This window comes from Pelodiscus sinensis, chromosome 4 (genome assembly GCF_052426305.1).
Source record: "Pelodiscus sinensis isolate ZL-2025 chromosome 4, ASM5242630v1, whole genome shotgun sequence".
In the NCBI taxonomy this organism is placed as follows: domain Eukaryota; kingdom Metazoa; phylum Chordata; order Testudines; family Trionychidae; genus Pelodiscus; species Pelodiscus sinensis.
The window spans coordinates 131,849,058-131,876,947 of NC_143055.1; the positions used below are offsets into that span (position 1 = coordinate 131,849,058).

At 42.5% G+C, this 27,890-nt stretch overlaps 1 protein-coding gene across 6 annotated transcripts; it reads left to right on the top strand.

The window, feature by feature from the left end:
• Positions 1-278: 278 nt before the first annotated feature.
• Positions 279-27,880, top strand: INTS10 (integrator complex subunit 10). 6 transcript variants are annotated; one of them, XM_075929282.2, is made up of 18 exons: positions 279-655; positions 4,612-4,679; positions 5,003-5,106; positions 7,095-7,234; positions 8,220-8,301; positions 9,194-9,334; positions 10,591-10,762; positions 11,541-11,710; positions 14,529-14,662; positions 15,442-15,598; positions 16,313-16,395; positions 18,444-18,599; positions 19,964-20,072; positions 20,998-21,077; positions 21,574-21,736; positions 22,811-22,904; positions 25,452-25,529; positions 27,499-27,880. In XM_075929282.2, exons 1-18 carry the CDS (start codon positions 527-529, stop codon positions 27,653-27,655), a joined length of 2,217 nt encoding a protein of 738 aa, XP_075785397.1. In that variant the 5' UTR covers positions 279-526; the 3' UTR covers positions 27,656-27,880. The 6 variants fall into 6 exon arrangements, with proteins under 6 accessions (XP_075785397.1, XP_075785398.1, XP_089634287.1 ...); XM_075929283.2 differs by having other exon boundaries at positions 15,445-15,598; XM_089778161.1 differs by having other exon boundaries at positions 280-655; positions 14,529-14,660; positions 15,431-15,598.
• The last annotated feature ends 10 nt before the right edge of the window (positions 27,881-27,890 follow it).

Consider the following 27,890-nt stretch of genomic DNA (forward strand, 5'->3'; position numbering starts at 1 on the left):
CACCATGGCGACGGGGGAATGCTGTTACCCTGGTGATGGGGTGGGGAAGGAGAGGTGCTATCACCATGGCGACGGGGGAATGCTGTTACCCTGGTGATGGGGTGGGGAAGGAGAGGTGCTATCACCATGGCGACGGGGGAATGCCGTCACTCTAGTAACGAGGCGGAGGGCCATGGCTGGGCCCCAGGGCCCGCAGGCGGCAAGCGGAGCAGGCAGTCTCCGTACGGCGCAGGCGGAGGCGGGCCACTCTCTGCGCAGCCCCCGAGACGCCGAGGAAGGGCGGGACAAGCCGGCTCTGCACCCAGCGCTGCGGCGCCACGCCGGAAGTGCCCTGCTGCCCGCAGCCAACATGGCGGATGCGGCTACCCGCGGAGCCGCGCGCGCAGAGGCGGTCGAGCCGTCACTGGGCGGCTGCCTTGTGTTTTCCGGTGCGTTGGGCGGGCGGGACAGCACGTGGCGGTGACGTGCGGCGCCGTTACCGCGCGCATGCGCCCGAGCGGGAGCTAGAAGCCGGTGGCCGCGCAGGATGTCGGCGCAGGGCGATTGCGAGTTCCTGGTGAAGCGGGCCCGGGACCTGGTGCAGGGGGACCTGTGGGCGGCCAAGGCCTGGCTCATCACGGCGCGGAGCCTCTACCCGGCCGACTTCAACATCCAGGTCAGGGCGGCTGCCCGCGCCCCCTGCCTCCACAGTGCCTTGCGGCCGCCTCAGCCTCGCTCGCGCCTCGCGCCCCCTGCCCCCACAGTGCCGCGCGGCCGCCTCAGCCTCGCGTGCGGCTCGCGCCTCGCGCCCCCGGCCCCCACAGTGCCTTGCGGCCGCCTCACTTCTGCGTCCGGCCCGCGCCCCTTGCCCACAGTGCCTTGCGGCTGCCTCACACCTGCGTGCGGCCCGCGCCTCGCGCCCCCTGCTCACAATGCCTTGCGGCTGCCTCACACCTGCGTGCGGCCCGCGCCTCGCGACCCTTGCCCACAATGCCTTGCGGCCGGCTCAGCCTCATGTGCAGCATGTGTCTTGCGCCCCTCCCCCCCCTGCGTGGGATGGTCCAGTGACCTGCCCCCCCCTAACGCTGCCCCACATCCCCTGGGGACTGGGGATCCCGGCTGTCCCTGTGGCCTGGACACCCCGCTTGTGGCTGAGCCGGGCTCCCCCTGCGCAGGGATGCTGGGTGAGTTGTCCAAGGCGAATGGGCTAAGCCCCCGGGCTGCTCTGGCAGGGCAGTCGTGGGAGCCACGCCCACTAGGGTTTGATGTGGGTTCATTGACATGCATGGACTTGGCATCCTCAGTTGGTTTACTTCCAGCTCTCATTGGTGTCCTATGCTCTGGGAGATGGGACCCTTGCAGGGTTGGGGCCTTATGTTGTATCATGCAAGCAAGGTAGTAACAAACCTCAACAGGCCTTTATTTATCAAAGGTGAAACCTCTTGACAAAGCTGCTGCTGCTGCTCCCCTCTGTAGCTCTCACTCAGGCCTGGCCCATCTCTTCCCCCCTCCTTCCTGTTTCCTGTGCTTCCCAACAGTCAGTGCTCCCAGTTCTAATAAATACAAGCAGCATCTAAAAAACCACACCTTAGTCATACAAGACTACCCTGAAAAGTAGAAGCCTATACTTCAGAAGCGATAGTCCAGAGCACTTGATTTATGGAGACAAAAAAAGTTTCAGTCCTGGTCAGCTCAAATACTTTCCTTTCTCTTCACCTTTCAGTACAACAAAATTCCAGTCTGGTGAAACAAAAACACAAATGGACTAATGGAGCAATAAGCGATTAATGATGGCATGGTGTGCTGGCTAGTACTTCATTTTGTTCCCATAATGTCAAAGAAGGTTCAGCTGTACAAACTCATACATGACACAATTCCTTAACACTTTCAGACTGTAACAAAATATAAATATTGCCAAGATCTATTTGAATTACAGGATGATTGTCAAAAATTGCCATGGAAAATTGTGGGAACGTAATAATGGATCTTCTTATTTGCAGTAATAAAGTCCATTATTACTTTTCCACTGTTGGCTGCCTGGAGTGGAGGGTAGGGGCCTAAGGTTGATGGATAGGAACATGGGGCTTTCACTGTTGATTGCCCGGGGCCTAGGAACAGCACTGTAGCTATGTTGGTGTATCTCCATTATATAGATGCAGCCTGTGCTGACAGATGGAAAAAATCCTTCTATGTTGGAGAAACTGAAGCTAGGGTGATGGAAGCATTTTTCCATCAGTCTACTTGCCTCCATACTCGGGTTTAGGTCTGCTTAATCACATAGCTTGGGGTGTATACGGATTTTTCAAACTTGAGGGACATAACTATATTAATTTAAATTTATAAGTGTAGATGTGGCCTCATTCGTTAGGATGGTCTCAGTTGGATATGCACTCTTTTTGCTTCTGTCAAGCTTGTCTTCTAATTGCATTGTCAAGGCAAATAATCAAGGTTCTATTTCATTTTTTAAAAATTTAACAAACTAGGGAATTCCATAGAAAATCTCCACTAAGAAGAGAGAGCCCTAATCCTGCAAACACTTAAGCATGTGCTTGACTTTAGTAGATGTGCTGGTGCTAAAAATGAAGCATGTTCATAAGTGTTTGCATATGGCAAAGGCTATAGAGAGAAGCATAGATACATTAGGAAATGCCAAAGTTAACGTCACTTAAAGAATGCTGCTGTTGTGTGCATGTGGTGGTTTTCAAACTTTTTCATAACATGACTCAGAAAAGAGTGTCATTGACCACCTTCCCAGCTATTCCCAGTTGCATGGCCCCACTAGCTTGCTGGTTTATGAACAAGTAACATTCCTGTGACAATTACAGCAACAGTTTCCAAACAAAAGTAATATTTAAGAAGTAACTATTGCACTTTTTATTAAATCTAGCATTGAGGAAGGAACAGTCCTCTGCAGGCCCCCAGCAAATGGTTCACAGATGTGTGTTCGGAATCTCTGCAATCTTTACTTATATCATTGCGAACTCATTTTTCTCTAAGGCATTTGCATCATTAATATTTAGATGGAGAGACTGCAGCAAATGAGTTGGTGTGGTACATAGTGAATGAGGTGATGGGACTGGTCATCCCTTCCTCCTCGTAGTTCAGATTCTGTTGAATTACAATAGTGTAAATCTAGATTAAATCTTTTAACAACACCATACATGTACACCAAGTGTACCTGGCTGTGAGTTGAATTGCACATGAGGTACAGTACAGAGGCAGATTTCACTCATTTGAGAGGATAAAACATTTATTCATAAAAATCCAAGTACATTAATGTGCACTGACGAAGTAAAATTTGTCACATTTAGTTGACTGTGTATCCCTCATCTTCATTTCTAATACATTATTTACAAATATGGCACTGCTGCCTTGTTCTCTGTACATGTCTAGTTTGCACACTGAATGAGGCATTGATTCTGTGGAAAAAACAGCATGTGATCATATAGTACAAATAGCATGTTGTAGTGCATACATTCAGTGGTAGACAGTTAACTGTAACTTTAATATTTCTTGACTTCAGAGAATTTGTGCCAACTTCTCAGCTGGTATAAATTGACATACCTCCCCTTTCAAGTCAAAGGAAGGCTGTTGATTTACACCAGTGAAATGTCTGGCACTTTAACTTTGCACACTTGAATAACTTTTTTACCATTATTTGATAATAAAATTTGCACAGCTTCATAAATGTATGTGGTGGTTTACAGAAGATTTAAAGACTAGGACTTACCTTCCCCATGAGCTCACAGTTTAACTCAGACAAATATGATATACAGGTCAAGGGTGAAGAAGCAAGAATGCCTGGACTCAGTGAGGAGTTCAACCTAGAAAATTTTCAGAGAAGTGAGATTGAAAGAGGGATTTGAAGGAGGAGAGAATGGGTACTTGGATATGCAAGAAACTGATCAGATTTCTTCAGCAGAAAATTACAAGTGTTCCAAACTCCAAATAGGGTAGAGGTATCAGAATCCATCAGGTGAAGATGGATGTTATGCTCAACTTGTACAGATATTGTCATGTTAAAGATCATGGTTTTGGTTTGCTTTTTAAAATCTTCCTACAATTAAAAATGAAAACTTTGTAAAAGTTTAATTGCTTTTGGCATTTCACTCAGCAAAGACCATAAAAATAGGTTAGTCAGTTTCGCTACTTGTGTATATTTGTATGGTGTAAAGTCAGCTTTTTGTGTCTACCTCACTGACACAATGCAGCACTGTTTTGGTTTAAAGCTTTGCAGCAGGATGATTATTTGTATAAAAATAACCTTTTTCCAATGGTGTTTTCAATTATTTACATTGGCCTTAAGTGTTGTCAAAACTTAAACCAATTTGAGTAGTTTTTCTGGGAGTAAACTTACTTGGGTAATTGATGGAGTTCATTGTATTGCCATTGCTTGTTTTTATTTTAAAGAAGATAAAATACATAGCAGTTAAATTAATATGTTTGTATGGTTACAAATATTTACCATCAGTTTTTAGTTTCTGAATTGAGTATGGTTTGTAGTACTTTCAGTATTTACTATTCAAATATGGGCACATTAAGACAAGTTAGTGGCAGCTTTCAATATGGAAGAAGTAAATGGGTACTCGAGTATATACAGTGTGATTAATGTTCCATTCTCCGTTGTTTTAGTATGAAATGTACACCATTGAGAGGAATGCTGAGCGGACAGCATCCGCTGGCAGGCTGTTATATGACATGTAAGTAACAGAAATGCTTTTGTGTTGTTATCTTTTGGAATTGTACTGTAAATTTAGCTGAACACAGAACTCTAGAAACGTTCCACTTGTCTTTTTCCATGCTGTATAGCACAGTACTTAGATTTTCAGAGGGGATCTTCAGAGATGCAATACTACTATGTTATTTCTATAGGCAAACTAGACAAATCTTACTAATCTTTTAAAAACAAAATCAGCCATGAAAGCAAAATGTTCACTTGCTTTTCTCCATACAGGTGCCTTCATAGCAAGCTTTCTGTTTTAAACTGAATTTGGGATTTTTTTTACCTGACCCTTTATTCCAGGTTTGTGAATTTTCCAGACCAACCAATGGTATGGCGGGAGATTAATGTTATTACATCAGCATTAAGGAATGACTCGCAGGATAAGCAGACTCAGTTCTTAAGAGGTAAGGACTCTGTCACCTGAGGGAGGTGGAATCTAGTGGGAATATAAGAAGAAATCCTCAGGTTTCACAGCTGACTTGGAAGCTGCATCTTAGTCTGATGAACTATCTGTTGGTCTGTTGGATACAGTGACTCTCAGCCACAGAGACTCGCACTGTTAGGCTTAGGAGACACATGTAGAAGCAGGGCAGGGAGCTGGAATACTGTGAGAAGTGCAGCTACTGGCTCTTTTACCCTGTCAGGATCCCTTGCCAGAAAACAACTTCTTGTTGGCTGGCAGAGGTTTAGTGACCAACAGGTAGCTTGTGAAATTGGGACTTGAGTCTGATGAACCAAATGTAGTTTTCTGGCTGGGTACATGCATCAGAGCAGTAAGTGAAGGCTGTGGAGCTGGGTCATATAGAACAGCTTGTATAGTGAGTACGGAACCAAATGTTCGTAAACGCCTCATGAGAATGTATGTGAGTAAACATGTAGAGCTCTTATTTTTAGCTAGACGCTTCGGTTCTTTTTTACTCATTTTCTCATTTCCCACAATTCTTTGCCATGCCTTGTAATGACACAAGCAAGCCACCAATAAATAAATTGAATGGCTATCGTTTGTTGATGATAATGAGACATTCCTGGAAATTGACCCTCTTAAGGGAGAAATAAAGGATGTAGAATCATAGAACCAGTGGGTTAGAAGGGACCGAAAGGGTCATCTAGCTCAGTGTTTCTCAACCTTTTTTTTATAAAGTACATTTTTTTTAAACCAGTACCTACAGGTTTTTAGACACGCAATTTTTTTCTACTATTGCAACATGTTTGCTTAAGCAACTTAATCATAGCTGGGTGGGCGATTAAATTTTTGGATGTAAAGTACAAAAATAAAGCGCTGTAAAACTTAAAACAAAAATTCAGGTTTCGGTTGTGTTGACATCCCCCACCCCCCGACTTCTCTCAAGTACCTCTAAGGGTACTTGTACCACTTGTTGAGAAACACTGATCTCTCCTAACTCTCTGCCAAGATGCATAATTTGTTGTGTCTAAGCCATGCAGGACAAATGGCTACCCAGCCTTTTTGAAAACCTCCACTGAAGGAGATTACATGTCTACATGTTCACTCTCATACATTCTCCATTGTCCTATTGTTCTCACAGGTAGGATGTTTGTCCTGAGACTTAATTTATATCTGTTCTGCTGTAACTTCAACCTTTTGCCTCTTGTCCTGCCCTTTGAGGCAAACAAGAGCAACTTTTCTCCATCTTTTTATGGTCTCCTTTCAGATATTTGAAGATTGCTCTCATGTCACCCCCTCAAATCTCTTCTTTTCCAAACTAAACATACCCGGTACCTTCAGTCTTTTCTCATATGGCTGCATTCCATCCCTTTGATCTTCTTTGTCGCTTTCCTATGGATCCTTTCCAGTTCCTCCACATCCTTTGTATAGTTTGGTGACCAAAATTGGACATAGTGCTGCAACTGAGACCTAACCAGCACCAAATAGAGTGGTATTGTCCCTTCTTGTGACATGCATGTTATGTCTCTGTTAATGTAACCCAAAATTGCATTTGTATTTTTGCGAGAGCACTGTATTGCTGACTCATATGACATGCTATTGTCTCATATAAATAAATTAATTATCTACATGCAACATTCATTCTTAAAAATCTCAAAGGGAATTCTTCATGAGGCTGCCATCTGTCTTAACAAATTATTTTGCTGTCACTGTTCCCAGGCATTACTATAAAGTTTTTAAGTTTTCTAAATTGTTTTTAAAGGAACTTTTATTAACCAAGCACTTTACCCTGAAATATACTTAGAAAAAAATGTATATTGTTCTCACATAGATAAGGGTGCCATTTCTATTGCAACAACTATGCTGTACTATGATAGCGCACTACAGCATGACTTTTGTCATTGTGAATTACAAGGCAGCATTGATCTTTTGCTCTTTTCCCTGTCCCAGTTCAGATTGGTTTTTATTTCAATAGCTATTTTTTTTTAGGTTTATTTGAGACCCTTCCTGGTCGAGTTCAGTGTGAAATGTTACTAAAGGCCACAGAGCAGTGTTTTAATACACTAGAAAGGGCAGAAATGCTATTGCTGCTTCTACGACGCTTCCCAGAGACTGTGGTGCAGCATGGGGTAAGAGAAAACTTCGCTCCTTTTCCACTGTTAACAGTCTTATCAGTCCATACTTTTGTGTCCACCTTATGTGCATTGTCAGATGAGTGTAAGTTTTTTTTAAACTCCAGAATTGCTGATGACATTTCAGGCAACTGTCATACCTTCAGGCACCAACTGAAAGATAAAAGGATTACATTAACCCAAGAAAACAAAGCAGTCTCTCTACAAAAAAGAGTCCATATGTAAAAAGTAAGCCAGAATAGTATAAAAAGAGATTGTACTCTCATGTTAAAATGAAATGTAGTTTACTAGAAAATGATCCTGCATCACTGCTTTGTCAGTTACTTCTTACAGTAGACTTCCGATAATCCGGCACCTTTTGGACCTAGGTGGTGCTGGATTATCAGATTTGCTGGAGAATCAGGAGGTCGGGTACAGCTTAACAGCTGGCCAGGACACAATCTCCCTCCCTCTCCCTTCCCCTTCACATCTCTCTCCTCCTTGCTGTAACCTGATCCTTTTCCCCCTCCCCTCCCCTTTCCCCTTCACTGAAGCAAAATGCTCTTCTCCATACCGTAACACGATCCCACTCCCTCCCCCCCTCCCCGAACTTTATGCTCCCTCTGGTTACAGCCAGCACCTACGCTGAACAGCAGGCTTTTTAATCAGCTGGTCAGGAGCGCTTGGCATTTTGATGCGGGAGTATTGGGAGTGCCGAACAGTTGGATGCCGGACTATCGGAGTTTTACTGTGTTTAGTAGAAGAGAGAGACAGTGAGCTTACTGAAATATATCCTGCAGTATATTTTTGCTTTTGGATTTGTCTCCTGATACTGACTTCACATATACTAAAACATTACTGTTTAATTGTAAAGTGTAAATGAAAATTGCCCAGCGTACTAATCTCAGGTCATGATGGAACGCTAGTGATGTGAGAATGTTTGCTCAATTGCTTTGAGGTACTGAAGGTACTGAGTAGACACTCATTTTAATCCCTTACACAGGTGGGCCTTGGAGAAACTTTATTAGAGGCTGAAAATATTGAGGACCAAGAATCCCCGGTCAATTGCTTTAGGAAATTATTTGGTAAGAAAATACAAGTGTGTCTGTTTTATTATAAAATTGAATGGCAAAGCTTGGTATCATTTAAGAACTCTTCAGCCTCAGGTGGTGTTGAAAAAAATCTTTTAAATTTAATGACGTGTGTGAAATGAGTTGGCAGTCCTTAAAGTGGATGTGTGGAGAACTCTTGGATTAGCTGTCACACAAATTTGGCTACTGTTAGTATACCATCTGTTTGCTGAAATGGTGCACTGAATTCTAGGGTACTGTATACTCATGGAAGCCAGCACTTAGGACTTATTTTATGTTGGGGAAATTTTCTAAACAGTTTTAAAACCGTTTAGAGTCATAGTGGACACCCAGTTTAAAACAGCCTGACCCAGTTTTGCTGATGTGGTTTCAAGACAGTCTGGCCTTGGAACAGATTCAGAAAAAAATCAGGCCACCTTCAGCCAAGTCTGCTCTATGGTTCAAGTTGATTTGAAAATCATTGGAGGCTCAACTACTTTAAAAACTGGGCAACAACTGGACAGCATCCGTGAGGCATTTAGTGGCTAACTGCTGTGGTGTACTAAAAACTGCATTGATATGACACTTTCACTTTAAGGCTTGCAGGCTAGATAGCTGTATAAGAAAGTCCATAATCTGGATAGTTAGTCTTCAGAAAGCAGCCTTTGTCTCTCTCTGTTTTGGGATTTTCCTGTGTTATTCTGAATTCTAAAAAATAAAGCAGTATTACATTGCAGCCTTCCAGCAAAAGTGTTTTCTATTTTTATTAGATTGTTCTGTGTGTATGCCATGAAGATATTTGGCTGGACAGAAGATTCTGGAAACTTGCATTGTTTGAGTTTGAATTCTTTATGTAGCCAGAACAAGTAACAGAAAAAATAAACCGTTTGCTTTTTTCATCTCTTAGTCTGTGATGTTCTTCCTCTAATCATTAACAACCCTGATGTTCGGCTACCTGCCAGTTTGCTGTATAAGTACTTAAACAAAGCAGCAGAATTTTATATTAATTATGTAACTAGATCTACACAACCCGAAAACCAATATCAAGGTAAGAGCATCTTTAACAAATTATGTTAAAATCCTCTTAGATTAGTGTACCTGAATAAGGTATTCATTTTATGGAATATCTGCCACTAAATTGGGGTAATAAAATCATTTTACAGTTGTACTGAATCTTTCCTTTGATTTCAGAATGCTAAATAATCCTCCGAACATGCCTATAAGGAGGGTAAAAGATAAGAGGTCATTATATCCACTAATGAAATGCAGCCACTTCAGTAAAATAATGCAGCAGATACTTAATGGCCCTTTCAAGGCCCCAAAGCAGTTGAGGCTATGAAAGAGATTCATGTCCATTTGAAACTGTGTGGTTTTTTTTTTTTTTTTTTTTTTTTTTTTAAAAGGCTAGCAAAATATCATTACCTGTGTTGAAACTTAGCTATGTGCATCATACCAGGTTAATTCCCTAACTCTTTACAAATCAGTCTCCACTTTTGACATATTTTGAGTGGGGCTATGAAGCAATTTTTACTTTCTTTGCTTTTCTGCACAACATAATACATTCCTGTCCTTCATTATCCAAGCATTATGTACAAAGTGAGACTAGCAAATATGGGAGGGTTAACAAGGTGATTGTAAGTCATGCATATTTCATTACTGCCTCATTTTCCATAAATGTGTGTGGGCAAGGGGAATCTAGTCTCCTTCCTTAGTCTCCGCTGTAGTAGTAGTAGTGCCCAGCTGCTTGTTACAATGAGCCATAGTAATTGGTATATTTGTTTATAACTAGATCTCTTCCTTACAAACAGACTTTTTTTTAAAAGAAGCTGATATTTTCCTTTTCCTGTGTATTGTCCCCTACCTAGAATTCTTTTGGCTGCTGACTCATGGGGCTAAAAGTGTTAGTCAGTTCCCCTTTTTGAAGTTTAAGCCTTCAAACTGGCATGCTCAGCAGTACAGTTCCCCTAGTAGGATGCGGACTTTTTGGCTTATTAGGAAGAAAAAAATATCATCTGCTAAATTCCAACACCTGCATGTTCTGTAGCATCTGTGGTTTCCTGGGAGGTTCCTAGTCCAAAGACTAACCAGACTGGCCACTGCTGTGCTTGTCCACGGGGTGGTGTGCAGATGAAACAGCGATGGACCTTATTGAAAAATAATTGTAATAGAATTCTTCTGCTGCTTAGAACTTAAGGCCAAATGTAAAATAAATGATCATACAACTGCCTTTGGAGTATGTTTGATACAAGTTAAGAAAGATACAGAGATCTAAGACAGATGAGATGTCTTTCTTCTTTATTCTAGGTTCACAAGATACCTCTGATCTCATGTCCCCCAGCAAACGTAGCTCTCAGAAGTACGTAATAGAAGGTCTGACTGAGAAATCATCCCAAATTACAGACCCGTGGGAGAGGCTGTTTAAGATATTGTCTGTCGTGGGAATGAGATGTGAATGGCAGATGGATAAAGGAAGAAGGTGAGAAATGTGTAATTTTTCCTCCTAAGAGAGTTTGGCTTTTCAGTTCTTCAATAAGCTGGACTATAGAACAAGTTGAATTTTAAGTTGAGCTGTATAATTTCAGCCCAGTATATTTCTCAAAAGCATACAACCCATAACATATCTGCCAGGACTCTGTAAACATTGCCCACATAAGAAATGACTCAGTTGCGTGATCTACACTAACACCACCACTAGGTTGGTGCTGACAGACATGAGCAATGGATACAGCCAAACTTCTTCATTAACATTCCCAAGGCACGAATGCTGAATTGCAAATGGAGACCAGAACAAACTGCATTCATCGCTGTATGTAGACAGTGCATTTGCCCTTGTTTACACTGGCATTAAAGTATGTTCTGTATCAGTTCACCTTCACCTCTCGCTTGTTGTTTCCAGTACATGATTTACTGGTGTAGCCAGCACTTATGTTTTTTTTCCCTTGTCTGCTAAATACATTAGTATCCCTCTTATCTGGTGAGAGGAAAGACTTTCCAGATTTTCCTAGGAAGTGCAAGTGCTAGAGTTATGTGGATCTTTGATTGTTGCTCACTAATTTTGTCTGATTGTCTGCTGAATACATGATATTTCCTCCTAGAGTAGCAAGAGACGGTAACGTCCTTTTCGTCCCCTTCCCACTCCCCATCTTACTAATACATTTGAAATGTTATTTATATTTGCATTTCTTGAGTTTAGAAGTCTTTCATGTCTTTTTTTTTTTTTTTTTTTGTCTTTGACTATGTCTCTTATCTTGTAGAAGTTTTGGTGATATTTTACACAGAATGAAAGACCTCTGCAGATATATCAGTAATTTTGATAACGAAGCCCATGCTAAGTATAAGAATCAAGTAGTGTATTCCACCATGCTGGTCTTCTTTAAGAATGCATTCCAGTATGTCAACAGCATCCAGCCGTCTCTCTTCCAAGGTCAGTTTTTAAAACACGAATGAATAAAGATCTTTCAGATGTAAACAATATAAAAATCTTTCTGGAACCGCTGTTGTAAGCTTTAGAAATTATTTCTGGTCACTGTAAATGTCTTAGCCTAAATCTCTACCTGTGGGTTGTATCTGACATATCTTCTAGTGCTGTACTTGAAGGTGAGATCCAACCTCTTTTCCCCTTTAACTATTGTTCATAATGTTCTCAAACTTACTCCATTCATCTGAAGAAGTGGGTTGTGCCCATAAAAGCTCATGATACCATCTACATCAGTGGTCCCCAACTGTTTGAAGCTGCCGGGCGCCAGGGGGCGTGGCCATTCGCCTACCAGGCGCCAGAGGGCGGGGACACTTGTGCACCTGGGGGCGGGGACACTTGTGCACCTGGGGGCGGGGCCGCGCATACGCCCAGAACCCCATGAGCCACGTGCCTCGGGCCAGCAACCCTATGCGCCACGTGGCCACGGGTGGTGTCGCCCATTTGCAGCAAGCCTGGGGCCAGCGTCCTGCAGAGCCACGTGCCCAAAGCCGGCACCCCCTCCCCCATAGCTGCGTACCCAGGAGCGGGGATGCCAATTTGCCTCGCTCCCGGGGCTGGGGTGGCCAATTCGCCATGCGTCCAGGGCCGGCGCTCCTCATGCGCCGTGCACCCGGGGCTTGGGCGGCCAATTCACCGCGCTCCCGGGGCCGGTGCTCTCCGTGCGCCTGGGGCCAGCTCCGGCACCACGCATGCACCGCATGCCTGGGGCGGGGTCAGCCCCGAGCACTTGGCGGGCGCACACAAATGCCCCCGCGGGTGCCATGGCACTCCCGGGCACCGTGTTGGGGACCACTGATCTACATGTTTTGTTAGTCTCTAAGGTGCTGCAGGACCAGTCATTGTTCAATTTTTTTCAGTTACAGACTAACATGGCTATCCTGAGACAACTGAAAAATAGGACACTCATAAATCAGGAAATGTATAGTTAATGCTAGGGTGACAATATTTCCCTGTGCTGAATGCAGGACACCTGGTAAAATTCCTGGTATCCAAGCAAGTTCAACTGCAATCAGTCAGAACTATGCAGTCCAAACATTCAGACTAGCGTCAGGTTGACCAAGCTCCTGTTCAAAAGAAATACAGGTTGAAATTGCCTGATCCAGGACTTCTTGGTCTGGCAACATCCTCCTGGCAGGACCACAGATGTTGCTGGAGCAGAGAGCCCCTGGGGCTAGCCAGGGAGGCCAGCAGTGGGGTTAGCTGCCATGAGGGGAGGCTGGTGGCCCCCAGGGAAAGCCCAAAGGTCAGCAGCAGAGGGGCTGGAATTGACCATCCCTGATCTGGCAAACTCCCTCAGTCTTTAAGGCTTTTAGGGTTCACAGGGGGAGAAGTTACTCACTTTCACCTTCTCCACCCACTGGGCTCCCAAGATGGATCCACTGTCCTGGTGCCTGATATTGTGTCTTCCCGAGGCAAAGGGTCATGTGCCCATCCTAGCTTTCTGCCAGAGTTCACACCGGAACATGGTCAGCAGCCGCCGTTGGCACGGTGTGGGAGGGAAGGAACTGGAGCTGCTTCCAGCATCATCAGAAGCGGGAGAAGGGATGACCTGGCCTGTGTCCCTGTAGAGTTTATCTCTTTCCCCTTGCCTCTCCATGGCTGGGAGCAGCTTGTCCCTTCCCACTTACACTGTGTTAAAGGCAGCTAACGCTTCCAGGCTGCTACAGCTACAGACATTACCCAGCTGCCTCCTGTCCCCAGCTACTGTGCGAGTAGACAGGGACTAACCCCTAAGGCTGTAGGGAAACGTGGCTCAAGAGGTGGCTCAGCAGGAGAGGGCCGTAAGGGATGAATTAGCCCTGTGCTCCCTGGGGGCAGAACACAAAGTGGGTGAAGAGGGTGCTAGTCCCCTGCCCCGGAGACTGCTGTGGAGCCTGCAGATTCAGGATGTGAACCGGCTCAAAGTTCCCCCACCTCCCCCACCACTCCATAACTTGGCTGAGAGGCTTCCCCATGCTGATTTCTGCCAAGCCATCTAATACCGGTGCGGTGTGGTGCAGCACACTATGGCACATGGAGGTAATTCTTCCCTACCTCAGTTTTACAAATGACTAAACTTCAGCACTGAGACCTTAAATGACTTGCTGGGGACACGCAGAAACTCTGTGGCACACCTGGAAGTAGGATTCAGATGGCCTGACTCCCACTGCTATCCTTTACCCACAGCTAAGCTTCTTTGGGGAGCCAGTCACGAGAAGGGGGAGAGGATATTGGCAGCCAGCTAAAAGCTTGATCCCACACATTTGAAGGCAGCAGGAGGAGGCCCATAAGCAAGCGCTTTACTAAGGAAAGCTTGCAATGAAACAACTGCATTCCTCTTTTGAGGCTTCAGTGGCCATCAAGACTCTGCTCTGTTTTCCCGTGAAGAGTTCTTTGGGAATTTTTCTTTGGTTGCTGCTTTTAGGGCTGCTGGCCAACTGAAACAAATGACTGGTGTTATTTAATGATTGCTTTTAATTCAAAGTTAATGATGCTTGAAGACAAAATACTTAGAACTCTAGCTTGTCTTGTGACTGCTCCATTAGAAGGGGATTCCAAGATCTTCTGAGAGCTTTGAGCAAATCCCCATGACTTCTGGCAGAGGATACGATACATCTCCCTTCAAAGCAAGTTCTATCATTGTGTCAATGTGTAAAATAAGCTGGCAATTTGTTGAATTACTTTACATTCTTCTGCCCAACAAGCAAGAGTAATAAACCTCGAGGCAGGCAAATGGTCATTTAGTTCAGTTTAGAGCAAATTTTAATTTCATTTTTAAATATAGGGCCAAATGCACCAAATCAAGTTCCGTTGGTTCTCCTTGAGGATGTGTCCAGTGTTTATGGTGATGCAGATATTGATCGCAACAAGCACATACATAAAAAGAGGAAACTTGCAGAAGGAAGGGAGAAGACAATGGTAACTCTTTTAGACTATTCCATTCTTAAGAGAAACACTATCACTATTTGAATATGAAATATTAGGAATTTATGTTTATGACCAAAATATGCCAGGAAGGAGACTTCTGGTTAGAAGGAAGAACAAAATAATTTTACTGGCAATACTGCAGTGTGCTAGTATCACGTGAAAGTAGTTGAACTGAGATGATTTGCTACTTGTTTGTTTCCAGGCAGGAATTGCACAGGTAAAATGCCACTGCATAACAGCCTGACCTGGCTTGTAATAACCGCTATGCATGTGCTCTGTCTCTTTCATAAGAGACAAATACTATTTCATGGAATTACATCGCTGGTAAAAGTGCACGTTTTTAGAACAGTTACATCTGATTTGCAGCAGGCCAGGATGGCTTTGGATTGACTGAGAAGGTTTAAATTTTATTTACTTCAGTAATTATTTTACTGTAATCTGGGTCACAATATCACAGTTGGACCAATGAGTGATGGAGTGAACTCTTTAGAGATGCTGTTTTAAGATGACGTGGCACTTGGGACCTTGATAGCTTATTTTTAGAGTACAATGCCAAATTCTTTCACTATTTTTCATTTTTACTGAGTTAGTAATATTTAATATATAACTAATGCTAAGTGTAGAAATAGTGAGAAGTCTAATTTGAAGATATTTGTACTGGGGTTACCTGCTTCGAAGCCTATTCACAGTGTTGCAGAAGTTCCACAAGGTTCTTTTGAAAAACATGTAATTAATGACGGCGAAATGTTTTGTCTATACTGATCCTCAAGCAGAGTTCGGATGATGAAGACCCTGCTGGGAAGGGGAGAAGTCGTCACATCACAATAAATAAGACAGACCTTGCAAACTCTATTGAAGTTCTAGAGAGCTTTAAACTGGCAAGAGAGAGCTGGGATCTTCTTTATTCTCTGGAATCACTCGATAAAGGTGAGGATGATTGCAGGTAGTTCTGTTTACAGTTCCTTGCTATAGATGTGAATTGTTTTACTGTTAAAATACAGTTCCGGTATTTCTGTAATTTCCCACTATTTTGGAAGCCTAGATGGTTTGAGTCTGAATTAAGACAGGAAGCTTTATTAATGGTCTTGGAATCTGGTTTATTAGTTTTTTCTGCATCCTCCATACTTCTGTGCTCATTCATTCATCTTTCCTCGAAAGCCACGTTTGCCTATGGTAGCGCATAGGGAGTAGTAGAAGAGAAAGAGAGGTGGGAGAACATAGTACCAAATGGATTCCAAAACCTTAAAGGTTTGTCCGTCTGGTAAAGACACACAAGTTGACAGGAGAGCGCTAGTGTGGAGATATTACCTGAAGATTTCCATGTAACAGATAATTTCTTCAACAATTGTTTCTATGAAGATACTTACCGGGTCCTTTTTTCTCCTGACTATCATGGTTGTTTGGGGAAAAAAAAAGAAAAAGCTTATATTACAAATATTACTAGTCAGCTGTATTTAGACAGGGTGAATACTCTTGTCCTGACAAACAACATGATCAATAGAAAAATAGTAGATTAGAAAAGGTCCCACATTTGAAATATTTTTGTCCTCTTACTTTTTCATTCTTATTATTAGAGGCTTTTTAAACCAAAGCTTTGCAATGCTTCCCTTCCTAAGACTATTTTTTTGATTGTGTTCACAGAATTCACAAGAATTTGCTTGTCATGGAAAACAGATACCTGGCTTTGGTTACGAATCTTCCTAACGGATATGATAATTTACCAGGTAAATGAAAGAATGAGATTTAGATTTTGCATGGCCTAATGTATCTGTGTAAGGGATCAAAGAGGCAGCTCTACGTTCCTTTCTCTAGTGCACCCTTTTAGGTTTCAGGCCCTGTATCTTCTCTCCTCTCAAGGTGGAATCCCTCAATTCTCCTATCCGCAAACCAGGTCCATGGCCTATAAACCCCCTTGTTTACCAACAACCCCAGCCCTCTCTCACCACAGCAGTTTGGGGCCAGGTGAGAAGCGCCAACTGCAGCCAGCACAGCCAGAGGAGGGGTACATGTCCACCAACTGGGGGACAGACACACACACACACAAGCAGACAAACTGTAAGGTCCTTTTCTCCACCCCTGCTCCTTGCTGGCCCAGTGGGGTATTAGCTGTTCCGGTCCCCATCTCTGGCCCTTTGCTGCCCCCCTCTGGTCATTCTACAGTATAACTTCCTATCAGACTACTCCTTTTCCATTTTATGAACAACAATAACATTCCAGGCACATCTCTTTGTCTTGGCAGATCCAAATCCTGACCTTGTTTTCAGTTAGGATAAGATGAAGCTGCCTACCAAATTTGGTTTCCTAGCTCTTACTGTTTAGGTGGAGTCCTTGAACAAACAGACTTTCAGACATGCATTTCTAAAATACATAGTAAGATAAGTGCATATAATCCTTGATTTATGATGGCACAGCTATATTGGTTTACAAAAAAAATCACACTCCTAACCAAAGTAGGAGGCAACAACATACAGCGGCAGGCGGCTCCCCAGGAGCCAGTGCATTCTGGGAGCCAGCTTTTATGGAGCTTTTATCATGGAGGTTAGGTCCATAAAAGGCTATTGGCCAGGGGATAGAAATGGTGTCCCTGGCCTCTGTGTGTCAGATGCTGGAGATGGATGGCAGGAGACAAATCGCTTGATCATTGTCTTCGGTCCACCCCCTCCAGGGCACCTGGTGCTGGCCACTGTCAGCAGACAGGCTACTGGGCTAGATGGACCTTTGGTCTGACCCAGTACGGCCATTCTTGTGTGTGTACCTGGAGCCTGCACGTAATCATGAACGTTAACCGATAAGCCCAGGCTCATTGGTTAACCATTTACATGGTTACACTTGCAAATCTGTAGTTTGTGGCCCCAGATTACCTGGATGATGCTTCTGTATGCTAGGAACTGTCCGTTTCCCCAGGTCTTGCAGAGGAGTTGCTGGTTCTGGAAATGGTAAACCCTGCTGAGGAAGCCTTGTTTCGTGAGGCGTATGAGTTGACATCTTTCCTCACTGCTGACCATAGGTTAAAGTGCCAAACTGATACACCAGAGACACAGTCATGTGATCATGCACTGAGAACACTTGGGTCCTTTGGGTTTTGGCTGGAATTCTTCAAGACTGGAGTCCACAAATACCTGATTAGAAATAGCCGTTTGGTCTTGTTCCTGAAATAATCCCGGCAGCTTTGACTTCTTAGGCTACCGGTCATCTCAATATAGGGGTAAATTGGGGCCAAGTAACTAAAATATTGGGGTACCTGCTGGATTTGAGAGTTTAAAAACAGCAATTTAGGTGTAAAAATGTTTGTATAAAAATGAAGATTGAATAGTCCCCCTTTTGGATTTAACACAAGGAGTCTTGTCCACTGTTATGCTTGTTCAGTAAATCACTCCGTTCTTCAGGCAGCCTGCCATAAAAAAAGTTTTTAAATTTTAAAATAATTTAAAATCTGTCCTCCCAGTACAGGCAGGTGAACGTCTAATGAGTAATTGAGAGAGACTTCCAATAAAGCAGGTACACAAATTGTGTACGCAAGAACAGAGAGAGAATGAGACAAATATATATATTTAAGAGTGTAATTATTTTTCACAAATTAGGCCTATATCTTTCCTTGTCATTAGCTCACAAATGTACCCCTCTCCTATTAGGTCATAGCTTAATTATCATGCCATTTTGAAATCTACAGTACTCAGATTTGTCTCCAAAATTGAGGTTATCTAAGGTAGGATTAGCAACTTTATTTCCCTGTAAAGTGTGTGTGAGAAGTTTCTGTTTAATTTTTTTAAAGGGTCAGTATAAAAAAGCAGTGACCAGCCTACATCATTTAGCAGCTCTTCAGGGATCTCATTCTCAGCAGCAGATCACAGGCCAAGGATCATTCCTAGAGACTCAGAGAGCACTTATCCAGTTAGCCACGTGCCACTTTGCTCTTGGAGAATACAGAGTAAGTACAGCGTATGGGCCCCTCTTCCCACCTTCCTCTGGACTGCTAGCCCTGCATAGGGGCTCTAAGCTTTCCTGCTTCCAGCAGGAGATCAGACCTGCCACCTGAAGCCAGAAGGGCACTGCATGGGCGGAGATGCCCCTGAATGCATGGCAGAGCTGCCAAATGTGTCTCATGTGAAAGCAGTTCTGTTTGGCCGCGTGTCTGAGCTGGGAATGCCCATGCTGCCAAACGTTTGCGCTACTTGTTAGATTAACCTTAATTTTAAATCCCCTTCCTTTTTAAATGGTAGGTTTGATAATTGCAACCTTTGTCTAAGGATTCTGATGTTTATTGTTGCCATATATCCTTTCCTGTAGTTTTTAGTGCTGATCACATGGAAGTGATTAAGGGTATGCTAGGGTGGGGGTGGAGAGCTGGCTGGTGATAAAAGGGTTATTGGAAACCTAATCTTACTTTTTGGAATATGATAATAGAAATGAGTTGCCACCTGACATCTCAGCAAACCTGGAGAATCAGATTGGCTGGCACGACTTCTTAATACAGTTTAGCTTTGGAATATGTATTTTATACTGTATTATTATTACTACGGTAGTGCATAGAGAGTGCAGCCAACATGAGGCCCTGGGTGCTGTGCAGGATACAAATGCAGTATTATTCCCTGTCCCAAAAAACTTAGTCTAAACAGACAAGACAGACCTAAAGTAAAGTGACTTGGCCAAGGTCACATGGCAGGTCGGTGGTGAAGCTGAGTAAAAGCCAGATTACCTGATTCCCATCCTACACCCTCTCCACTGGCCCCTATTTCTCCTCTACAGATAAGGATTTCTAATGAAAGCAGGGTTCTTTAAAATGTTTTCATCTGATTTTACATCCCTCTTGTGTACTTTGATTTCTTAGTAAATTCGGAGAAGGGTTTACAGCATTCCTGCAAGTGCTATCAAATTGCAGTTTTGACTTTTGGGGGATAACTTCTCTAAAGAGGGACTGAAAAAGCCTTAATTTAATTAAAAGCTTCCAGAAACAATGAAAACATTTTGAACTCTAAAAGTAAATTTGCTTTAAAATGGAATATTTCTGTACTTTGACGTGAAAAGCACAATGAAAGAACTAAGCATCTTCTCTTAAAGGGAGTAATTTCATCAATTCACGTTACAGTTTTTTCTCTTTGTCCAGACAAATTAGATTAGTTTGCTCACTATTCCATTATATATAAATTCTGTTAGGTAGAGAAGTTCTTCTGTGTTGCCATTTCTGCAGCCTACTGCAAGCTTTCTAAATCATCATTCTGTTGCTAATAAATCTGGATTTAATTGTACATTAATAATCTTGAGAGTCTAAATCTTTGTTATTGTCTCTTATAGTTGACATGTGAAAAAGTACTTGACCTCATGTGCTACATGGTGCTTCCTATACAAGAAGGTGGTGTAAAACAAGAGGAGCAGCCTAAAGTGAAGACTAAATTCAGGAAAGGTATGGGGATTTTGGGGGTTTCACTTCTAAACAGCTGTCTAGAGAGAGCTTGAGAGTGGGGCAGGAATTGTGAGATTCCCACTGACATAAATTATAGTAAAATCTTTACACTGCTCTGGACAGTGTTTCAATATGCACGTTGTATGTATGTTAGTCACTAATATATATGCATTAAGCTTTCGGAGTTTTCCTTATGTTGCATAGTACAGGCAGTCCCCGGGTTACATGGATCCTACTTACATCGGATCCCTACTTACAAACGGGGTGAGGCAACCCCGCACTAGCTGCTTCCCCCCAGCAGACCAGGGAGACGCGAAGCTAGCGCCCCTCCCAGCAGATCAGGGAGACGCGGAGCAGCTTTTCTCAGCAGACACCTCAGCTTGAGAATAAAGGACTGAGGGAAGTGAGGTGTGGGAGAATAAAACTGAGCTCTGGAGAAATGTTTGGCTAGAGTTTCCCCTACAATATGTACCAGTTCCGACTTACAAACAAATTCAACTTAAGAACAAACCTACAGTCCCTATCTTGTACGTAACCCGGGGACTGCCTGTAGTGTGAAAGTTCTGATGTCAATGGGAGAGTATTGGTTTTACCTTGTCCCAGGACAAATCTTATTGTACTCAGCTCAGTTTTAGAACACCCTTGTCTGTAACCTAAAGAAAACAAGCTGTACATTAGTGTTGTGGAAAGAGATGGTGTTCCTTATCCTCCTTTGTCTTTGGTAAATGCTTTGTCGTGAACAGGATGTGACTCTGTAGCAGAATACATAGTCACAGCACAAGAAAGGAGAAAAGACAGGCTTTTAAAAATTACTGAACATTTTAATCAGTCTGATTGTGCCTCCTGCTTCCCATTCTGACTTGTTAATCAAAATGACAGGATTATATAACACGCATAATCATGTAATAGAATTTCTCTATTACAGGTTCTGATCTAAAACTTTGGCCATGTACCAGTAAAGCTATTATGCCATATTGCCTCCATTTATTGCTGGCTTGTTTCAAGGTAAGTTAGAGTCAAAGATCCATATTCTGTGTGCATATTAGACCTAAATTATCCTGCACTGTTCCCAAAATTATGGGGCACTACCCTCTTCTTGCCCACATCTAGTACAGTACATTGGTAACTGTTATCTTCGTGCTACTCACTTAATTCGGTCTGGATAGAGCTTTTGGCAGTTGGGGGACCCTGAGGCTTTTTGTACCCAGGTAAACATGACAGGTGGTTTGTTTGCATCAGAGGGTAGTTTTTATTCTTTGTATTGGGAGGGAATGACTGTCCTCTTTCCCTCTCCTTTTGGAATGGGGAAGAAGTGACTAACTTAGGAGAGGCTGAATTCCTCATGCTAGCAACTCTAAACAGCAACTAGCTGCCCTCCCGCTTGACCGAGTATCTGGCTGTACTCAGTCTGTGCCACTCTTTGTTTTGGACACTGGGTGTAGTCTTTTGTTTTGATGTTACTGATCTGTACAGTGAATCTTTTTTTGTTTTTATTTTATAGCTGAGAGCTTTCACAGATAGCAGAGATGATATGGCTTTGGGTCATGTGGTTGTGTTGCTTCAGCATGAATGGCCAAGGGGGGAGAACTTGTTCCTGAAAGCCATCAACAAAATCTGTCAGCAGGGAAATTTCCAGTATGAGAATTTTTTCAACTATGTTACAAGTATCCTTGTATCGGTGCAACAAAAAAACTCAAACAAAACAAAACAAAAAAAACCCCAAAGGCCTCCAAAAACAGAATCTTCTTTATTTGCTTTTCCAATATACCCACTTCATTTATTTACATATTATACAAATCTCTTGTAGTCATTGGGAATGCATAACGTACAACTCAGAGTAGAATTGGCTATAAAACAGATGTGTGACTCCTGCTGGTACCTGGAGAATATATATCCCTATATTACTGTCATTCCTCAGTTTAATAAAATGGCTGTTTGTGCTATTTACAAATAAGTGTCCCAGCACTTCCATTACAATCGGGTTACACTGGATCATTAAGCTGGAGTTTTTCAGCTAAAAAATGAAAATTGTGGTATGCATGTTTCAGAGATCCAAAATTGTCACTTTCACTTTGCAGCTGTTTGCAGATTGTGTGGTCATATTTTCAGAATTGGTTGAATGCATGTTTATGCAAAATATGTCAGATACCTGCATAAATCAGGTATGCACATGCATATATGGTCAGCTAAGTGTTATAACTAGACTGATATCTAATTGCAATAATTAAACAATGGGATCTAACTGCAATTATGGATCTCTAACTAAAATTCTGTTCTGGTGTGCAGTAACTATGGGAGATGTTAAGGGAACAAACTAGGGTAGTGTCTTTCAGATTTTGGTCTGTAGTCTTTTGGGGCAATAAATACAATATTTATATTCCAATTAGTTTATAGTTATATGATACAATAGGAAGTAAGCAGTTTTTTAGTAATAGTGTTCTATGGCACTTTTGTATTATCAGTAAGTAGTTTTTAAGTTAGATGTAATTGGGTGTACATAAGACAAATCAGACTCCTGAAAGGTATACAGGGGTCTGGAAAGATTCAGAACCATTGTGTTAAACTATCAACATGTTATTTGTATATCAAAGAACGGTGTGTTAAAGATAGATAACTTTATCTTATTTCTGGCTGACCTTTCATCAGGAATATTATTGCTTCAGTCTTTTTTGTGGGAGATTATGAAGGCCTGTGTGTTTTAACAATTTTTTCTATGAAGTCCTGAACCTTTTCTACAGATATTGATATGCTGGAGGAATTTGCATATTTAAGAACACAAGAAGGAGGAAAGATTCATCTGGAATTGTTGCCAAATCAAGGAATGTTGATCAAGTAAGGGAGAAAAAGATTGTCTATTTCAAATGATCTGAAATGCGTTCTGGTTGTCTGCTTGATGTGATGCTATGGACAGCATGTTTGTGATACAGGTTTTCTAACATCTAAGAGGTCAAACAAGAATATAGGTTTATAGCTGTTCTACCAAATTGAGGTCATCTTGGTGCATTTCAACTTAAAGCTTGTCTAATTGCATTTTTTGAATTTGTGTTGCACTGGAATAACTGGCATTTACCAAGTACTGTATTTTTCATCATGAAACTTGCATGGTAAAAATATCCTTAACTAATTGGGCATCAGCTAGACCATATTAAGAACTATAATTACAATTATTAAGGGGAGAATTGGTTTTATACAGTTTTGAAAGCTCACATGAAGCTCTGTATAAATTACACTCAGAGTAAACTTAATTATCCACTGGCTTCAGACAGAGGTTTTTTCATCTCCTCTGAGCTCGCATGCTAAGCAGAATCCAGCTTGCTTATTACAGAGTGCTGCAGGAAATCATTTAGGTGATTCAGTAGGAAGCAAACTTCCCTTTGAGTCAGACTGGACCAGGTCTCTTAGCAAGGTCTTGGAGGCAGAAGTGCCCTTGAAGGTCCAGAAACTTGGTCATAAAGAGCCATTGTCACTTCTACAAATGTTGAGGTGTTAAAACCTCATGTCCTGGGCAAGTTCCAATGTGTTCAGCGATGTTCTGGCTACTAAAGTTCCCACTACTGATGGGTTTTGAAAAACAGATGCTTAAAGTTAGATCACTAAGTCCATGGTAAAGTCTGGCCTGATTTTCAAAAGTGCTGTGCATCCAGGAGCTCCTGCTGAAGTCAACTGGACCTGAGAGTCCTTAAAACTTACACACATACTGAACGGTTGGCCTGAGGTGGTGTATTGTACCCAGTTATTTGTGGTGCCTGCATCAGCCAAGTGGAAACCTGATGGTAGCCCATCATCAAAATAAATCCAGTAGGTTCTGGTCAAGGTTATGGGCTAGGAATGATGAGTCATCTGCCTTTTTCCTCTGTGATGTGCCCCCTGGTGGCTTTTGCATACATTCCTTTACCTCTGACACTAGATTATCTGCAGTGATGGGAGTTCAACCACTGAGTTCTTCAAGCTCCACTGTAGGTAAATCCTCCTTCATAATTGTACCGTTTCCTGCATCCACTGAGTGCAAAAGTGACCTGTTAGGAAAGGGGAAAATGGGACTGTCTGACAAGGAAAGAGTTACTAATTTTAGGTTCTTTTTCAAAATCCGGTTTTGTCACTTTTGACTTGATTTGTTTTTTTCTTCTTTACTCCCAAACATATAGTTGAGTAAAATCTCATTCCTAGTGTAAACTGAAACAGATCTTAAAGTTATAACCTTATTATAATAATATATGCTTATCTCATAGAGCTGGAAGGGACCTTGAGAGGTCATTGAGTCCAGTCACCTGCCCTCACAGCAGGACTACATATCATCCCTGACAGATTTGCCCCAGATCCCTAAATGGCCTCCACAAGGATTGAATTTGTAACCCTGGGTTTAGCAGGCCAGTGCTCAAACCACTGAGCTATCCCTGCTCCCCACTGAGATTTCTTTACTTGACTCTAGAGTTTATCCAATCATTTCCATCTTGATCTTGTGGTTTTTATTTCTTACTTACCAAATTTGACAGATCCTCAGTTTTATTTTGTTCTATTAGCTGTTTACTAGTCAGCATCTTAATAATCTTGAACAGTCACTTCTCATTTAATATCAGATAGCAAGAATCAAGTTTCTAAATCTGGAATGTGCCTGGAATGTCACACAGTTTAACAGTTTTTGCTTTGCATTGGTGTATCTCACTGCCATTTTCTATCCAATATTTTAAAAAAACGAAGATGTCTCTTGTTAAAGTATCACATTTTCTTGGTGACACTTCACAATTTGTTACAAATACAGGTATGCATTAAGGAACATGTTTAGAAATCATTGCTTTTTGTGTTTAAACAATATTGTGTAGAGACACAACTGCAGTTGCAGTCTTTCAATGATGTACTTTTAGGCAGCCAGATTGCAAAATGTTGTATGCCTTTGTGCATGCGTTTAGCCCTGATAATAGCTCTTGTAAGCAGCAGCAAAGTAACGAGTGAAAAGAACCAGTTTCCAGTCCTGCTCTGCACAAAATACTGGACCAAATTTTTAGCCGTTCTCAGCACTCAGGAGTTTCCATTGTCCTAATGTAATTTCTTACTGTTCTCAGTGTCATCTTGAAAATCTAGCCCCACTGGTGGGCGCTGAGCACTTTTGAAAACTTTGTCCCACTAAAAATCTTTGTGGACCGGTTATTTCAGGCCATGGTGGTCTAACTTTGTTGCTATTCAGCAGAAAAGTAACTCCCTCCTGGCATGGTGGAGTGTGGGTGTGTTAGCGTGATGGAGAAGCGGCTGTGACCTTTTCACTGCCCATTATTTAACCTGGACGGTTGGTCTTCCAGTTCTCTTCTCTCTTTGGAGAGCTGTTGTGCAGCGCTGGGGAGTCAGTGTGGTTGTTTGAATGCTGCTGTTTGCTGTTTTTTAAAGGACTTCTAGCCCTTCCCTGGGGTTACTGCAGCAGGAGTTCTTACCTGTACTCCAGCCCAGCATGCAGACTGCTGACAGGTACCAAGTGGAAACCCCTGCTCATAGTGTGCCGTGTTTTGTCAACATGTTTTTACTGCCCATGGTTTTCAGCTCTTTTTTATTCATGTTTTTTTTTTTCATTTGTACCTACATTCTTTGGCAAACCATGTTGTACACTTGTAACCTTTTATTTTTTCCATAAGTTGCCAAATGTCTGTATGTTCAACTTAATCACCACTGTAGACTTTAAACAAAAATACAGGGATTTTGATCAGATGATACAGAAGTCCAGTCAGCTTATTAAAATGCTTTTCAAGAGTTTATTACTGCCCCATTGGCTCTACTAGCAATAACTTTTCTTCAACCAAAGTGGTTGCTGGTCAGAATTTTATCTTGCTGTTAGTGAAAAATAGTCACCTCTGCCAAATGCTGTAAATAATATTCAGCGCTGCTAGTTTGGTATCGACTATTTTGTGATCTTGATGGCTGCTCTGCGCTGAAAACTTACCCTGGCATAGCTGTCTCTCTCAGGAGTGTGAAAAATACACATTCCTAAGTGGTGTAGGGAAGCCGACCTGATGCCTGGTGCAGACAGCACTATGTCCACGGAAGAGTTCTATTGACCTAGCTCCCTCCTGGGAGAGGCGGATGAACTACAACTCCAGCACCCCTCCCAACACAGCAGGGAGTGCCTGCACTGAACTGCTGAACAGTGGTGCAGCTGAGTGGCTGTAGTTTTAGCAGTAGACATAGCACAGAGCTACTACAATGGGGCACACACTTCTCCTGTCACCCTAGTTACTGCAGCTCCCTGAGAAGTGGCAGCTGTGTCCGTGCAGCTCTCCCACGGCCGGGGCCTTGGGTCAGTATCGCTGTTGCTCTCAGTGGAGTGGATTTTTCACACCCTTGAGCGAGGTGGTGACACTGATCTAGGTCTATAGCATAGACCAGTGTGTGTAGCTCGCAGCTGTTATAAAGGCTTGTGAGGGAATGAGAATGGAAAGCAGGATTGTCCCAAAAACAATGTTCAGTACCGCTGGTTCGCATTTTAGCACCTGCCTCCCATTGGCATTAGGGTCATAAGATTTCCATCTTAAAGTCATTGTCCACTATATTAAGTTGATGTCTGGATATTGGTTCCCTCAAAGCAGTGTTCTAGCAGAGCCAAATGCTATTTGTGTAATGTTTAAAATACTCTATTTTTAATGTAACTGCTGAGGAAGTTTTCTCTCTGCTTTGAGAGGAGTGATTTTGTTGATGCAGATATTCAGTATAGGAGAAAATATTTAAATAGTTGGGTTTGGTTTAGGACAGTGATTCATTGGGGGTTTAATTTCTGGATCATTCTTTTTAGCTGATCCCTCCCCCAATTTTCCTCACTTTAATTGATTTTGCTCCCAGTCCCTCCCTGTGCTCTGAACTCCAGCAGTTCGCTGACTGAGCCAACTTACGCTGAGGCATTTGCTAGACAGCAGCTCCCTCCAGGCAGACTATGTCCTATCCAAAAAGCCCATTGCCAGTAATGCTTGAAATCCCAGGCTCAAAGGTTAGAGCATGGGTGTCAGTTCAGGACAGTAGGATTTTGAAATGGTGTAAAGGGAAGTGGGTGGTTGAGGTGCCAGAGCAAATAGAGACCTCAGCGTAGCAGGCTAACAGCTGATATCACATGAGCTAGAACCACATTAGTTGCAGCAGTACCAGAACTGGTGTGCTTGCCAAGTACTAGTCTTGGACTTGATCACCACCTGGAAGCTGTCCGACAACTCCACAGAGAATTAGTGGTACAGGAAACTAATTATCTGACTTGGTGCTGAATTCACTTTGATACTAGATATAAGGCATACACTGCCTCTTGGGTTAGAAAACATGGCCACTCTTCCCCCAATGAGTTCAGATATGAAAGGTAGATGTTATACGTTGGGCCTTAATATACACAGCACAACTTGGAAGTCTACTGCTCAGATCAATTTTTTGCTTTTGTCGTCTTTTGTTTCCTTGATGACTTTAGGCATCACACAGTAACCCGGGGAATAACCAAAGGGGTGAAAGAGGATTTCCGCTTGGCTATGGAGCGTCAGGTCTCACGCTGCGGAGAGAATCTGATGGTGGTATTACACAGATTCTGCATTAATGAGAAGATACTATTACTTCAGACACTATCTTGAGGGGCATGGACAGTGTAACAGGAGGTCTTGCTGAGAAAGCAAAGAGGGCTATATTTATAGACTCTAAACGCAGCATTGCTGTAGCAATGGGACTGTTGTAAAATAATCATGTTGACGATGTTCTGGGACTCAGTCTTTGCTGCTTGTCCTGGATTATATAAACTAACTTTCTCTTACGCTGGTAGGTCAGACAAACCTTTTATAAATAAATCATTTTGAAAATTCTTCTTTTGTG

What these genes read in the sequence shown, in the direction of transcription:
- INTS10 (XM_089778161.1), top strand. Translation starts at nt 527, where the DNA reads ATGTCGGCGCAGGGCGATTGCGAGTTCCTGGTGAAGCGGGCCCGGGAC. An exon ending in CGGCCGACTTCAACATCCAG is followed by an intron (nt 656 to 4,611) that starts GTCAGGGCGGCT and finishes CCGTTGTTTTAG; the next exon opens with TATGAAATGTACACCATTGA. An exon ending in GGCAGGCTGTTATATGACAT is followed by an intron (nt 4,680 to 5,002) that starts GTAAGTAACAGA and finishes CCTTTATTCCAG; the next exon opens with GTTTGTGAATTTTCCAGACC.